The sequence below is a fragment of the Cavia porcellus genome, unplaced genomic scaffold (genome assembly GCF_034190915.1).
Source record: "Cavia porcellus strain 051 isolate PalLab524CR breed Dunkin Hartley unplaced genomic scaffold, mCavPor4.1 scaffold_26, whole genome shotgun sequence".
NCBI lineage: Eukaryota > Metazoa > Chordata > Mammalia > Rodentia > Caviidae > Cavia > Cavia porcellus.
Genome location: NW_026947509.1, coordinates 27,945,895 through 27,962,021, shown reverse-complemented (window position 1 = coordinate 27,962,021; position 16,127 = coordinate 27,945,895). Strand labels below are relative to the sequence as shown.

Below are 16,127 nucleotides of genomic sequence, written 5' to 3'. Positions count from 1 at the left end.
AGAGCTTCCATGCGTCTCTCTCCCTGCCAAGCCGATGTAGACGGCAGCCACTGCGTGGCGGGAAACCCAAATCCAGGCTTCCAATGGCGCATGCTCCAGCCTCCACACTGTGGCTTTTCTGTTCCTGTTCTAGCACCAGGACTGCATTCCAAGTTGGTTTCTCTCAGCCCAGTTCATTCCTGGGTCAGCAGAGCATATCTCTACCTGCTTATGACTCTTTACTCCGCACCATTCCTGAATTATGAGCCGAGTCTTTCAGAGAGCCTCGGTAGCTGCTGTTATCTGTCCGCCATGTTCTCCCGGAAGTCCTCCTGTCATCTAGTATCTGATAATTTTGCTGAGTGATTTATTAGTTTATATTCTTTTTCTGGCAAATTCTGTAGGATTTTCTACTGCACAATTAGATTACATGTGAAATATTTTTACATCTCCTGTCCTCGCTGCATTTTTCCCCTTCTAGCATTGAAATGGACCTTATGTTCCTGGCTACTTGTTGATATATTATTGGATTCACACATTGTTTGATTTGTTAGTACTTTATTAAGGATGTTCATGTCTGTGCGTGGGTGACATTTGTTTTCTTTTCTTTCTTTCTTTCTTTCTTTCTTTCTTTTTTTTTTTTGGCGTGAGGAATCAAGCTTAGGGCCTTGTGCTTGCCAGGCAGGTGATGTGCCACTGAACTACATCCTCAGCCCCTCTTTTCTTGTAATATCTTTGTTCAGTTTTGGTGTGATGGTAAAGCTTGCCTTAAATGAGCTGGAAAATGTTTCTGTTTATTTTCTGAAAGAGGTTAAAATTGGTATTATTCTTATGTGTGTAATGTAGTTCACCCGTGACACTGTCAAGGAGAAGGATTTTCTTTGTCGAAAGTTTTAACTATGAATCAACAACTTTAGTAGATATAACGCTATTCAAATCTTGTGTTTCTAGTACCAATTTGGCAAGCTATGACTTTCAGGAAATTTGTCCATGTAAACTAAGGTGTCAAAAGTATTTATATAGTTATTAATGCTATTCCTCTGTTATTTTTCTAATGTGGTCTCTGAAATAAAGTCTTACCTTTCATTCTTCATATTAATAGTTGATGCATTTTTCATTGGCCAATCTAGCCAATTATCAGTTTATCAATCTTTTCAAATAATCTTCATTTTAAAATTTTTTTCTAGGGGCTGGGGATTTAGCTCAGCGGCATAAGTGCCTGCCTTGCAAGTGCACAGTTGTGAGTTTGATTCCCCGGTACCTAAAAAAAAATTTTTTTTCTAGTACATTAAATTTCCATTCTTTTTTGTTTCCTTCCTTCTACTGTTGTCTTTTTTCCTCTTGTTTCTATATTTGTTTTTTTTTTTTTTTTTTTTTTTTTTGAAAAAAGGTCTTGTCATGCTTGTAGTTTATACTGGCCTTGAATTCTCTGTGTAGTCCAGGCAGGGCTCCAACTCATAATGATCCTCCGGCCTCAGCCTCCTGAGTGCTGGAATTACGGGTGTGTGCCTCCTCACCTGGCTCCCTGTAGTGGAATCTTAGCTCAATGATTTCAAATCTTCTTTCTTTCCTAAAATAAACACGGAAGGCTACAGATTTTCCTCCATGCTTGGCATTAACTTTCTCTCACGAAGACTGGTAACTTATGTTTTCATTATCATTCAGTTCAAAATATGTTTTAATGTCCCTTTGATCACTTATTCAATATTGAACTATTTATGTTTACTATTACTATTATTGTTTACTTTGCAAGTATTAGGGCGTTCTCTAGATGGCTTGTCTTTCTTATTTAATTTAGCTCTACTCTGTGGAGGCACGTCCTGTGGCCTGGTGTCTCACCCACTCTGCAGAATGTTTGATGCTTCCTGGAAAAAACTATTTTGCTCTATGAATCTCAGTTGTTGTGGGTGTTCAAGTCTGATATGTTGTTTCTGACTTTTCGCTGGTTCTGTGAGACCCAGTGGGAGGCAATGTCATAACTAGCAGTTGTGGATCTTTCTCCTTCCAGTTCTGTTTATATCATTTTTAAAAATCTCTATAATCAAATACACTTACATTTAGAATATTAGTTTTTTTTGTGGGTTGGTTGGTTGATTGGTTGGTTTTTTTGATACTAGGGAGTAAACCCAAGGCCTTTGCACTGAGCTACATACATTCCCAGTCCTTTTTATTTTTGTTTTGTGAAAAGGCCTCACTGTTAGTTCTGCCTGCTTGGGTTGGACATTGGGATCCTCCTGCCTCAGCTTCTAAGTGCTGGAATTGCAAGTGTGTGCCACTATGCCCAGCTGAGAATGGTCAGGTATCTTAATGAACCGATCCTTTTATCATTACAAGATATCCCTTTCTTAGGATTACTGCTTGCATTTTGTAACTATTGTTCTCTGGTACTGGGAATTAAACCCAGAGCCTCACACATGCTAGGCCATTTCTCTACTGCTGAGTTACCTCCATTCCCAGTCTTTTTTATTTTTATTTTGAGACAGTCTTGCTAAGTTGCCTAGGGTAAGCTCTAACTTGTGCTCCTCCTGCCCCAGCCTCCTGAGTGACTGGGATTATAAGCACGTGACACCGTGCATAGCTCTAACTTTTCTTGAGATTTCAAGTGTGTATGAGGTAGAGAGCATACTGTCATTCTTGAGCTGAAGTGCAGCTTGATAATCTTTACCTTTTTTTTTTTTTTTGTCTTTTTTTTTTTTTTTTTGGTACCAGGGATTGAACTCACAACTGCCTGCTTGCAAGGCAGATGCTTATGCCGCTGAGCTAAACCCCCAGCCCCAATCTTTACCTTTTCATTGGATCATTTGCACCAGTTACATTTAGTGCAATGACTGATATAATTAGGGTTTGCATCTACCAGCTTGCTGTTTGTTTTTCCTATGTGTCTCATTTGTTATTTGTACTCCTCCTTTCTTCCTGTCCTGTTTTACATTGTTTTATATTTAATTTATCTTCTCTATTAGCTTATTGACTGTCTCTTTGTTTTATCTTTTATTTCTGTCTGTCTGTCTGTCTGTCTGTCTCTCTTTCTTTCTTTGTACTGGGGATTGAACTCAATGACTTCACACTTGCCAGGCAGGCGCCATGCTGCTGAACTACATCCCTAGCTCTGTTTTATTTTTTCAATGGCTGCTCACAGCAATGGTGAACATTTTAGAGATAGAGTGCCCAAATGTAGCTGAAAACCACTTATTAATTGTGAAGTGCCAACACTAAAATTGGACCTGAGCACTGAGGTTTTAGTCTAGAAAAACAGTTCACACGGTGCATGACGTCATCGCGGAGAGGGCTGCGTGCCCGCTGCAGCACCCATGCCGTGGGCTCTCTGCTGCTGCTTTCGGGTTTATCACATGTATACTTAACTCACTGATGTTGTTTGGAAGTGGAGTTTGGAATGATATTCGCACGCCTGGACAATGCGGAGGTCACTCTCTGAGAGGGGAGCTTTGGAGGATGATTAGGTCGGGGTGATGACAGTGGTTGATTTACTTCTGAGGTGTTGGGGAGAGGTCACTCAGCATGCAGGTCTGTTCGTGGCCGGGTACTCACCTAGAGACCTGGGTTGGAACTGGCTGTTTGGGGTCATGGGTGAGGGGTTGTCTTAGTCACTTCCCTATTGCGGGGGCTCAGCACCCAAGCCCGCAGAAGCAGTAGGAAGGGAGGCCGGGGCTGCTGTGTTGCTGCAGCAGCCAGGAAGCACAGAGGCTGAGGAGCACAGCGCCTGTGACCTGCTGAGCCCGCCTCCAAGAGCACGTGCATCTGGGGACATTCTTCCTGTCCACCACAGCAGGTGTCAGTGGCAGGGGCAGAGTCTGTTTACTGAGTGATGAGGGGACCCACAAGGACAGCAACAGGGCCGGGAAGAGAGGCCAGAGAAGGAGCAAACCAAGGTGACCGTCATAGGCAGCCACAAAAGGACATGGCCTCTAGGGTGTGGCATAAGAAGATCTCAGGGCAAATTGCAAGGAAATGTCAAAGATCAGCTTACATTCTGTCTCTGCACCCTGTGGTAGATGTGTCTGTTTATACTTATTCAACGTTTCGTTCAAACAGTTTATAAAAAGAACTGCACACGGCTCAGCCTTGCCACATCTGCTGGTAGATAGAATGAGGTGATTCTGCCTGGTCCAGCACTGGGGTCCAGTAACAGGGGACCTGTAGGTCCCGGTGGAGGTGTATTGGTGGTCTTGTCATGGTGGGACCCCAATATCTGTAGACTGAGCACAGAGGGGCACCTCTCAGGAGAATCACAGAGACCTTGGGGAGGCTTGGTGCTATGGGAGCTTCCCAAGGGCAAGGGCAGGGTGTCACTGGACTAGCAGCCATGGGTGAGGCCCACTTTCCCCCATAGAGGTCCCTCGGGATGGTGTTCATGGGTTTGCTGTGGGTGCTCAGGAAAGGGTTTCCATGGATCCGGAGCCTTCCCTAGGCCTGACCTCCGTGCCTCCTCTGGATGGCTTCCTGGAACTCACTCCTGCCCTGACCTGAATCACAGTCTGTCACTGACCTCACAGATGAGGGGGAGGAAGTTGCACATGGCTTGGAGCAGTGCTGAAGAAGCAAATCTGGAGGAAAAGAGCAAAGGGGAAAGGGTGGAGGGATGGCGCTGCTGGCAGAGAGCCACTGAGGAAGGACTGTGAGGGAAGAAGCAGAGGCTGGGAGCCTGCAAGGGGGAGCAGATCTGAGATGGGCCCTGCCCTGGAGTGTGCATGTGTGTGTGCACGTGCATGGACACAGGGGAAGGGATCCTGCATGCCTTCAAGTTACTGCAGTGAGTAAGCACCAAGAAACCAAAGCCACATTTCCTGAAGACTCGGGTCTAACCTGCATGCCTATCTCTAAGCCTGTCCCCATCCTGACCTGACCCTCACCCAGCACAGCCCTCACTCTGACCTCAGTGGTACCTGTGGCTTCCTCACCCTGCCCTCCTCCCTGCCTGTACCCTAGTTCCTGCCAGGCCTCCTCCCCATGTGTCTCTGTGGCCTCTGCAACCCCAACCTGGCAACCTGGGCCAGTCCTTTCCATGCTGTCTTCTGGGCTTCTCTGGGGCCTTGATCCTGGCCCTGGACCTCCTGGGCCCTGAATCCCATTGTGCAGCACGGGTTGCTGCTGGTGCAGAGACTGGCACCTACAAAGTTGGGGTCACCAGGCTCCTGGTTCTGAGGAGACCTCTGCCCCAGGTCCCTACTGCCCCCATAGACTGGGCTCCAACTCTCAGGCACCAGGTAGCTCTGGCTCAGCTGGATCCTTCTGGAACTGGACCACGTTGAAGCAGCCAGAATGGCAGCTCTACCCCCTTGGCTGGGGCTGGCCAAACCTGTTCTTTCCATGCATGTGCATATGTATGCACCTGTGTACTTGGCACATGTGTATATCAGGGGTACAGTATACATATGCACGTGTGTATGTGTGCAGGTATGTGCATGTCCATGCATATAATTGAATGTATGTGTCTGCATGTGTGCATGTGTGTGAATGTATAAGATGTGTAATGTGTACACGTGTGTACACGGTGTGTATACATATGTATGCATCTGTATAGATGCACGTATATGCATGTGTACTTACATGTATATACATGGTATATGCATATTGTATCTACTTACATGCAGCTGAGTGCACACATATACACCTATGTGCACACACATGCATGCATGTGCACATGAGTACATGTGTTTCTGGGTATGCACATGTATATGGGGGGGCATATTTCACCTGCTGCACCAGACCAGTGAGGCCCAGCATAGTCCCCCTGACCAGCACCTGCTGCCAGCACCCAGACCCTTCTTAGGCATCGTCCCCCCAGAACCCTCTTGAGGCCCAGCAGCAGCCCTGCTGAAGTAAAAAATGAGTCACACTGTGCTTCTGCATGTGCAATGGGTATGTAGTGGGGTGTCTGGCCATCTTTGCTTTTAACCTTTTCAGAAATTTCAGATGCATGCAAATAGACAGAGCGTAACTAATCCCAGTGCCCAGTGCCCCCTGCCCATCTGTGTTGCTTCCTCCCATCCATTGACTGATGCCAGGTGTCATGTTATTGAGTATGAGCGAAGATATTTGCTAAATAGATGACTACTGTTATCACTCTTTATCTGAGAGACCTGCCAGGAGGCTGCCCTGCTACCCTGGGAGAGGTTGGCCTGGATTCCCAGCCTACACTAAAAACAATTTCCTTGGTTGGACAGGATGGGAGGCAGATGGGTGATGTTTCAGGCCCAACCGTGGCTGCAGCAAGACTTGGCCACTCTGGGACAGTGGAGACAGCCTGGCACAGCCACCACCTGCCCTCTGTGGGCTGAGCCTTGTCCCCATCAACCGTGGCTCCTCCCTTTCTTCCCTTCCCTTTCTTTCTTTTTTTAAATTGTATTTTAAAGAAAAAACAACAATTAAGCAAACAAACCTAAAAAGCAACAAAAGCAAAATAACAACAAACAAAAAACACCAATAATAGATATATAGGTTTTCAAAACAAGATGATAAGAATTTAACAATGGTTGTTTTACTGCATATTGTTATCTTCAAAATAGTTGCTCAGATTACCAGATGCAGGAATAAAACAAAACAGTAAAACAGAACAAAACACTGGATTTAAGGCAAGACAGAAGGCGATCCCTCCCCCATAGTTGCCACAGTGCACCTTGCTGTCCTCCAAACCTCCTTCGTTTTTTTTTTTGTTTGTTTGTTTGTTTGTTTGTTTGTTTTGTTTGAGTCAGAGTCTCCCTCTGTACTGCAGGCTGGCCTTGAACTCACTGTGTGGCCCAGGCTAGCCCTGAACCTCTGGCAGTCCTGCCTCAGCACTGGGATTTCAATGCCACCATACCGAGCTTAACCATGGATCTTTCTACTCCAGCCTCTGCTCCTTCCCTGCAGCCCCCAGTGCAGACCTGGGCCTGGGTGTCCTCTAGCTCCTACCTGTGCCACTCTGGGACACTGGAGCCAGCAAGCTCCTTCCATCTAGCCCTCAACTGTGCTGCTGCGGTGCAGAGCAGGACTCTGCTCAGCTGTGACGCTCTGTTTGTGTCCCCAAAGCCTGTTCCATTCCCACAGATAATTGAGAGCCAGAGAAGCCTGTGTGTCCCACTGACAGGTCCCTGGCCTGTCTACATCTTCTTTTTTCATGTCCTCTGGCCTATACTGTGTTGCCCATGGACAGGACCCAATGCTTGCTCAGGTGTCAGCCCAGGCCTGGGCCCACAAGTCTCCCTTACTGCAGTCACCGCCAGCTGCTGGGCACCCCGGGTGGGTTTTGGTGTTGGTGAGACCGTGTCCAAAGTGTGAATTTCCACCAGAGTACACTTATTTGATGCTAGCGGCTGCCAGTGATTGTCAAGGTGACTGCAGCGTCTAGGAGGTCTCAGCATCCCTGCTGCCCAGGGTGTGCATAATCCCCATCTTTGGGAGGTAAAATAGAATGAGGCGAACAAACAAAAACCATTGGCATGCACTTGTCAGCCCAGCACTCTGGGAGAATCCAAATTTAGAGCCCAACTTGGGTAACCTGGAGATTTAGCAAGACATAGTCGTCAAATAGAAATTAAATGAGGGTTAGAGGTGTACCTCAGTGCAAAGACCCCCAGTTCATGAGTTTGATCCCCCATACCAAAAAAATTTATTAGAACTGAGCCCTACATGGTGGCACTTTCCCATAATCTCAGCCCTGGAGAGGCTGAGGCAGGAGGATCATTATGAGTTTGAGGCCAGCCTAAACTACACAGCAAAACCCTGACTTAAAAACATTTTTTCTTTATTAGAGTAAAAGGCACATTGCTGTTATTCCTCCTCAAGGTTTGTCCCAGTGTTGCTTTGAACACTGATCACATCACTCTTGACACTTTTGTTTTTTGGTTCTGGGGACCTAACTAATGACCTCATGCTTGCCAGGCAGGTGTTTATGCTACTGAGCTAAATGTCCAGCCCCTCTTGCCACTTTTTGAAGCAGTTCTGGAAATCCTCTTTCGTGACTGTCTTTATGAGGTGTGGTCAAAAATACAATGTGTGCTGCTCTTGTGAGCCATCCACCAGGGTCAACTTTGCAGAGACATGGCCATGTGTCTTCTGGCACTGTGAGACTTCTGCCTGTTCCCTAAAGTCAAAATGACCATGAAAGGAAAACATTTCTAATGGATTCAGGACGTTGAGGCAGCCAGGACAGCACAGCTAACGACGCTCAGGAAAGAAGACTCCAGAGCTGCTGCAGAAAGTGGCCAGGATGATGGAATGAGTATTCTAGGTGAAGTAGAATATTTTGTGCAGGATTATTACAATATGTCTTTTACTTTAATACTTTTTTTTAATACCAGGAATCAAACTCAGGAACTTGTGCTTGCCAGGCAGGCACTTGTGCCACTGAGCTACATCCCCAGCTTTGTAATAAACTTTTAAAAATTTAAACGATCACCGTGTCTTTATCACACCTTGTATTTTTTTTTTTATTGGTACCGGGGATCAAACTCACAACCATGCATTTGCAAGGCAGGCGCTTATGCCGCTGAGCTAAATCCCCAACCCCCACACCTTGTGTTTGTACAGACAGAACAGTGTCATGTAGCTAATTTAGATGGATTATATCAAGGTAGAGACAAAACAGTGTTTTAAAATTATTTGGAAAGTGATTACTAAAAATAAAGCAATATTTTGTCATTCTTTTTGGAAGAAGGCTAATATAAAACCCAAATAATTGGGTTTTATGATCACTTGGAAGGATCTGGTGATAGGGTTATATTGTCCCTTGAAAATGCAAATCAGTTAGATTCATTTGTTTTCAATGTTATGAAATCCCCTTAAAACTTAAGTTGGTAGTTGCCCAAATATTTCCATTGCTCTGAAGCCAACCCTACACACAAGGCATTGCAGGTGCCAGTGTCCCCTCGCTCTCAGCGCTACACATGCCGGGCCTCTGCCACCTGATGAGGAGAAGTGATGCTGCCAGTTTCCCAGAACTCACACTTCTCACTTCAGGATTGCAGCAAGTGTCTTTGGTCTGCAGGAAGTGGCTGGGGGGATGGGGTCCCCGAGAGCAGTGATGGTTCTTGCTCCTTTGCCCTGATCCACAGGGCAGCACAACATGGCTGAGCATGGGTGGAATGGGATGGGACTCGAGAGACCTCTGGGGTGCCTCATGGCCTTTGGCCTGGTCCTCGGACCCCTTCAGCACCATCTGGCCATATGCTTGCATTTCCCTCCTGAATTAATTCAGAGTGTGGCACTGGTGTGGAGAGTCCAGGGAACACAGAGGCCAAGCCCTGCCCGATCCCCGTCACCAGCCACGGGGGCCGAGATGCCCACCTGGCTTCTCCTGTGGTGGACTCCCTACCCAGGCAGCTCTGGTGCCTGCTCCCTGCTGGCTTCCCCTGGGGACCCTGAAAGCCCACTGGGATGCTGCCCAGCAGCAGGGCCTCTGACAGTCTTTGGCTGAGCCCCAGGTGCTGGAGGGGCTGTGGAAGGAGGGCGAAGTTGCCATGGGGCGGCTTGGGACACAAGAGGACCAAGATGTCCTGAGAGAGTCCTGGAGGAGGTCTTGGGGGTATTGAAGTTTGGAGGGCATGAGGGCTTCTGAGAGGGTCCCCAGGGTTTTGAGCGGGTCCTACCAGTATCCTGCTTTAGCTTTCCCACTGCAGGAGCCCACGGGGCCTGCAGGAACCATTCCAAAGGAGACCTGCAAGGGCAGGATCCACACTGGCTCCTTCCTGAGGGCACGGACTGGCTCCTCCTTGCCAGTGCTCTACACTGGCACTGGGGGGACACTGAAGCAGGGATGGGGGAGAGCCATTGGGGAGAGGGGCTCAGCCTGGAAAGCCCAGGTTGTGATGACAAGTGACACAGAGCTGGATAGGGCAGTAGCCTGGATGTTGCTCTCAGGAGGGAAGAGGCCACATCTGAACACCTGGGGCTCAGCTGATGGAGAACCCGCTTACTGGGGGACCAAGGAGAGGATATAGGAGGGGAGCCGGGGTGTGTGTGTGGGGGGGTGTGAGGGGTTTTCATCTGGGGGTCCTGGCTCCCTGTGGGGCTACAGGGACCCAGCTGGACTTGAGGAGGCCATGGCCGTGATGTGGAGGGGCTGAGAAGCCAGGGCTGCACGATGGGCCAGGGTTGAACAGTGGGCCTCATGTTGCCCCTGCACCCACCCTCTGTGGGACCCTGTCCCCGTCCCCACACGTCAGAGGCAGGCAGAGAGTGGGCTGGTGGGGGAGGGGAGTTCCCAGGAGGGCGTCACTTCCAGGCCTGGCTCTGAGAAGAGGAGAACTGAAAGTGTCCCAGGACGGGCAGCGGGTCACATCAGCATTGCACCCGCTTTCCCTTTGTGGTATCATGGGAGTGGCCGAGTCCCTGCTATCCCACCCTCCCCTGGGGCAGAGTCTCTTTTTTGTTTGTTTGTTTGTTTGTTTTTTGATACTGGGGATCGAACTCACGACTACCTGCTTGCAAGGCAGGCGCTTATGCCGCTGAGCTAAATCCCCAGCCCCGGGGCAGAGTCTCAAAGTGGACAAGTGGGCACTGGCACTGATGTGGACCTAAAACTGTTATCAAGATGGAACAACACTGAGTGCGTTAGTTAATAAAACCAGCACAAAAATCCATGCCAATTAAAGTGCCAACATTTCAGACAAATGCAGGGTCAGTCTTACTGGGCCACGTGGCCCTGGGCACCCAGGGGCCACCATGACCCAAAGCCTCAGGATGAGGCCCAGAATCCCTTTCTAGGCATGAGTGCTCAGGCGCTCTGCCCAGCACTCCTGGGGTCCCCAGTTCTGAGTTCCCAATGTGGGGGTATTGAGAACCCCATGGGGCAGAGAAACACTGGACACTACCCTGGTGTCCAGCTGCAGGTGACAGTGGAAGGGTGGGGATAGAGCCCAGGCCAGCGGAACCCAGAGGGTTGATTCTGAGGCTGGGAGCGGGGACAGATGAAAACCCAAGCCCTGGAAAGCACCTGGCATCTGTCCACCACTGAGCACCACTGCGCGGGGTGGGCTCCCGTGACCTGCCCATCATGGGGGCCTTAAGTGCCCCCCTGTGCCCTGGGTCTGCAGGGACCACTGGCAAGAGTCGGCTGGGTGTGGGGTCACAGCACAGGAAAGGTGGGAGCCAGGCCTAGAACTCAAGACTCAGACAGGGATCCAGGTCAGGGGCTACAGAGCAGGTCAGATCCGACACAAACTGTACCATGGCTGGCCAGTCACACCTGTCCTCAAGGCTTCAGTTTCCACCTCCATGGAGTGGGGAGAGGGTCTCTCCCAGCTCCTTGAAGTCTTTGAAGAGTGATAGATTGGAAGCCAGAGGAGCACAAACTGGGGTGAAGCCCTGCCTGCAGTGGTGGGCTTGGGGAGCCCCATAGCCTGGGACAGCTCCGAGGTGAGCCTCCCCCAGACCTTCGGAGTTTGGGGGTGCTCTGACTGGTGCTTTCCCGGGGTAGCTTCTGAGGAGATAGGCTTGGATTGCAGAGTGGTGGGAGGAAATGGTCTGGATTTCCCTTGCAGGCTGGGGTTTGCCTGTGTGAGTGAGGTCCAGTGTGCTGTGCTGCCCCTGCCAGGAAGCTGTGTGGGGTGCCGGCTCCTGACCACAGGCGGGGCTCACAGGCAAGGCCCTGTCTGGGCTCTGCACAGGCACGGGAGGGGAAGCCTGCGAGGGCGGGGCTGCACGCCCTGGCCCTGCCTCCTCTGGAACTGTGTTCAGAGCAAACACCAGCTCTGGGAGATGCTGGAGACTGCTAGGCTGGGGGTGCCCCACTTCCATCCAAGAGCTGCCACCCCAGCCTACCCTTCCCATTGGGCCTGCACACCCAAGGAGGGGCACAGCCTGGGGGTGACCGAGCCCACTGTGCCTTCAGGCCTCACAAGCAGCACAGCTCAATGGTTACAGGACTCAGCCTGGAGGCCTCTGGTAACAGCAGGTGGGTGCCAGGGTGTGGTTGGGGCCCAGGGGTGCAGGATCTCAGCAGTGAACCTCTGCTGGGTCTCTCTCAGAGTGGGCCAGGGCTCTGCCAGGCTCCCTCAGAGCTGGTCAGGGTTGGGGTCCCTCAGCATGGGTTGAGACCTGTGCTGGGAGCCTGGGTCCTTGGGGGTAGAGGCTTCTTGGAAAGGTAACAGGCTTCACAAGCTGAGTTCCAGTTTTGAGGTCCTTATGTGTCTACATGGGGTGGGTGCTGGGTGCTGGTCACCCTACCTGAGGCCCTGTGTCACTCAGGACCAGGCCTTTTCGCCCATACCGCCCCCATGGCTTGGCCTGTGCAGAGTTCTCAGGCCAGACAATCCCTGTGCGCCACCCCCGCCCCCCATGACGGGCAATGCCCAGCAAGGACAGCTTTTAGCTTCCCATGTTTACAGTGAGCCGGTCTCAGCATAGAGGAAGAAGGCCTAGAAGTGGACTCCTATGCCCACCTGGGCAAGAAGTCACAGTGACCAAAGCCACCATTTCCCAGCCCAGGGCTCTGGCAGCAGCTCCCTGAGTGCTGGCCGCATCAGACATTGCTGCTGAGTGCCTGATGGCAGGGACGAGGCCTGAGGTCCCTAGAGCCTGACCCCTGGACTCTTGGGACCCACCCTGAGGGACTAAGGCCAGAGCCTCAGACGGACCTTGAACTCCTCCAAAGTTTGCATTCTTCTCCTGCACAGCCCATTGTTTGTTTTATTCTGAATGGGAAATTTGAAAGACTATGGTCAGACTTTATATTCTCCCCTGAGAGGCCCTGGGCTGTGCTGGTGGATGGAGTCTCAGGCTCCAATGTGTGATGCGGACATCTCTATACAGCTGGGAGGATGGTGGACATTAAGGATTCTCCCTTCTCGAGGGCACCAGCGATTGGGGAGTGCCACACACAGGCACCCCCAGCCAAAGGCGGCCTCTCCCAGGCCAGGGGAGATCTTGGGGAAGATCATGGGGAATGGGTGCCGGGGTGCCCCACAAATAGCCGTGATTCTTTCCATTTCACTTTGCTTTTGTAGTATTGGGAGTGGAACCTGAAGCCTTGACCATGCTAGGCGAGGGCTCGACAGCCCCCACACCTGCAGGGCTCTGAGTAGGAGCTCAAGACTAGGGCCCTGGGGCAGCCAGGGCAGACAGGAAACAAAGCTGGAGAGATGCAGAGGCACATGGTGGCTGGTGGGGAGGGGCTCAGAGTCCCTCTGAGGGGCTTCAGAGCCAGGGTGGCAGAGGAGAGAAAGCAGAATCCTTCATAGGAAGGTGCAGCAGACCGCAGGGGACACATGGGGCTTGAGCTGCTGGGGAAGTCACTTTTTGTAGCACAGAGGTGGAGGCTGAAGAGATGAGATGGAGCAAGACAGCAAAAGGTCCACAGCCCATGTCCAAAGCCAGAGCTCTGGAGCTTTCTGGGGAGCAGTCCTGAACACCATCCTTGCTGTGCTGGGCCTTTGTGTTAGAGAAAGCCCAGATGGAGGGGAGGGTGATAGCTCACTGGGAACAGGTGTGATGGAACAGAGGTGTCTCCCAGCCAGGGCCACCAAGGGGCAGCAGGCAGTCTAGACTCTGCTCTGGACCTGTCTGGCACCCTTAGGCCAGAGTGGCACCACCTCCGAGCTCAAGCTATGGGCTGCAAGGTTTGCTGACCTGCCCAAGGCAACCACTGTGCTCTGGAGGGCTCAGGTGAGCATGAGGTGGTCCGGGAGAGGAGATCTGCCCCAGCTCCACAGCCATGGACTCACCTGGCCTCTCCGAAGTCCTCGGTTTCCCACCCATCTGTAGGGCAGCGCTGGCCTTGAGGGTGACCTCAGCTTTTTACAGTGTCTCTAATTGCTCTGGGAACTTGGGGTCTGTGTGCAGCAGTGGAGGCCAGTGCAGGCAGCCTTGGAGCAGGGGTAGGGCCACCCCACTGACCTTTCGCTTCTCACACAGCCTGGGGACCATGAACGTTACTTGCAAGACCTTCATGGAGCCATACGCACTCAAGATCTTCATCAAAATCTACTCAGTGATGCTGCTGGTGCTGGGCCTGCTGCTCAATGGCCTGGCACTCTGGGTGTTCTGCCGCCGCATGTCACAGTGGACGGAGACCCGCGTGTACATGACCAACCTGGCCGTGTCGGACTTCCTGCTGCTCTGCTCCCTGCCCTTCATGCTGTCCTTCGTGAAGGATACCCAGGACACACTGCGGTGCCAGCTCTCGCAGACCGTTTACATGGTCAACAGGTACATGAGTATCAGCCTGATCATGGCCATCTCGGTGGACCGCTACGTGGCTGTGCGTCACCCGCTACACGCCCTCAGACTCCGCTCCCCGAGGCGGGCCGTGGCCATCTGTCTGGTGCTCTGGGTCCTGGTGGTCGGCTCCATACTGCTCCGCCTGTACCTGGGGCAGCAGGAGGGTGGCTTCTGTTTCCGGAGCTACTCGAGGCACAACTTTAGCTCCACCACCTTCTCACTGCTCGGCTTCTACCTGCCTCTGGCCGTGCTGGTTTTCTGCTCCCTGCAGGTGGTGACAGCACTAGCCCAGAGGCCAACCGCTGAGACAGGGCAGGCCCGGGCCACCCGCAAGGCCACCCGCATGATCTGGGCCAACCTGATTGTGTTCATCGTCTGCTTCTTGCCACTGCATGTGGTGCTGACCATGCAGGTTGCCATGCGCCCAAGCTCCTGTGAGGCCCGCAAGGCGTTCAGCTTCGCCCTGTCCATCACCAGCCAGCTGTCCAATGCTAACTGCTGCCTGGATGCCATCTGCTACTACTACATGGCCAAAGAGTTCAAGGATGCGTCCACTCGGCCCTCGACCCACAGGAGCCAGGACTCCCAGAGCCTGACCTCTCCTAAGATTGCACTACCTGACAGCCTGGACATGTGACCAGGAGGAAGGGTTAAGATCAGCCCAGTGCCACTGGCTCTGGCCAGGCCTCTCTCCAAAGGCCCAGGTGGGAGGAGGCAGCTGGAGTATGGAGTCTGAGGACGAGGGCCCCTGTTTTCAGCCACTCCCATCACTGAGTCTCCACCCAAGCTCCCGAACTCTGCCTACTCCAGAGCAGCGCGGGGGTGCTGGATGCACAGGCTTGGAGCTGAATGGCTATGTGTGTGAGGGTCTGGCTGTGGCTCCTCTGAAGAGGCTCCTCCCAGAACCAGTCTGACCCCTGCCCCAGCCATAGACAAATCACCTTCCTCAAAGCCATCCCAGGTACCAAGGTGGGGGTCCCTGACCTGACCACCCTTCACCTCATCTCTTTCCCCTTGCCCAGCAGCAGTGCCCCCGGAAGGCTGGGGGTTGTACACCAGCTCCCAGCCCAGCATGTCCTCTCTGATGGGTATTCCCACCACACCCCTAAGGGTGCTACCCAGGCTTGGCACCTCCATCCAGTACCCTCTGCAGCAGCCCCGCCCTCTTCACCCTAACCCCCAGTGCTGAGCTGACCTGACCTCCCATCCATAGGTGTGTGTGTATCCAGGAGGCTCCTGTGTGAGAGCGCAGCGCCAGCAGCAGGTGTCCAGGGCTCAGCTTCCTGAAAACAGCCCACTCTGTTCCCACCCTGTGCTCCCGATGTGCTCCTTGCCTGCCAGCCCAGTCCTAGTCTTTAGGGCAACCCAGCTCTCTCAGAGCTCACTCTGTGGCTTGTGCCAGGGCATAGCTGCATAGGTAGTGTCCATGTCCCTGATGTCCACCATCATGACTGTCATTTTCTTTTTTAATTTTTATTTAATTTTTTTTTGAGACAAGGTCTCACTCTGCAGTTCAGGCTGGCCTTGAGCTCACTACATAGCCCAGGCTGCCTTGAACTCATGGTGATCCTTCTGCTTCAGCCTCCCAAGTGCTAGGATTACAGGTGTGTGCTGCTACACCTGGCTGGAATCTTCATCTCCAAGTGACAGGGAGTCCATAGGACCAGGGGAGTCCACAGAAGTTTCCCACCAGGGACGTGATTCCCTTCAGGCAGACCAGCTAGGCTGGGGCTGCATGCAGATCCGCAGTTTTGCCCTTGGCCAGATTTGGCGGTCATGGGGGGGGACAAGGCTGGCATCAAGGGGAAGGGAGGGCATGGGTTCCTGGTCACAGACCCTTCCCAGAACCCTTAGACAGCAGCCTGAGGAGAGAGCAGGGGCTGTTGGGACTCCCTGCTTGAGTGGCCTGAGAAACGCTTCTCCTGGCCCATTCTCCAGGGGCGTGGCACTGGCCTCTCTTGTTTCTGTGACAATCCAAATACAATTTATCATCA

General features: G+C 51.8%; 1 protein-coding gene across 4 annotated transcripts in view; it reads left to right on the top strand.

The window, feature by feature from the left end:
• Gpr35 (G protein-coupled receptor 35) overlaps nucleotides 1-16,127 on the top strand; it is a 23,720-nt gene extending 7,593 nt beyond the window's left edge. For 3 of the 4 annotated variants that reach the window (XM_023566888.2, XM_063237013.1, XM_023566887.2), the window contains one exon: nucleotides 13,828-16,127. In XM_023566888.2, the coding sequence (XP_023422656.2) occupies nucleotides 13,838-14,770 (933 nt within the window). In that variant the 5' untranslated portion in view covers nucleotides 13,828-13,837 and the 3' untranslated portion in view covers nucleotides 14,771-16,127. Of the gene's footprint in view, nucleotides 1-9,990; nucleotides 11,870-13,827 lie in introns of those variants that run through there. The other variant, XM_003474370.4, reaches the window with a different exon arrangement.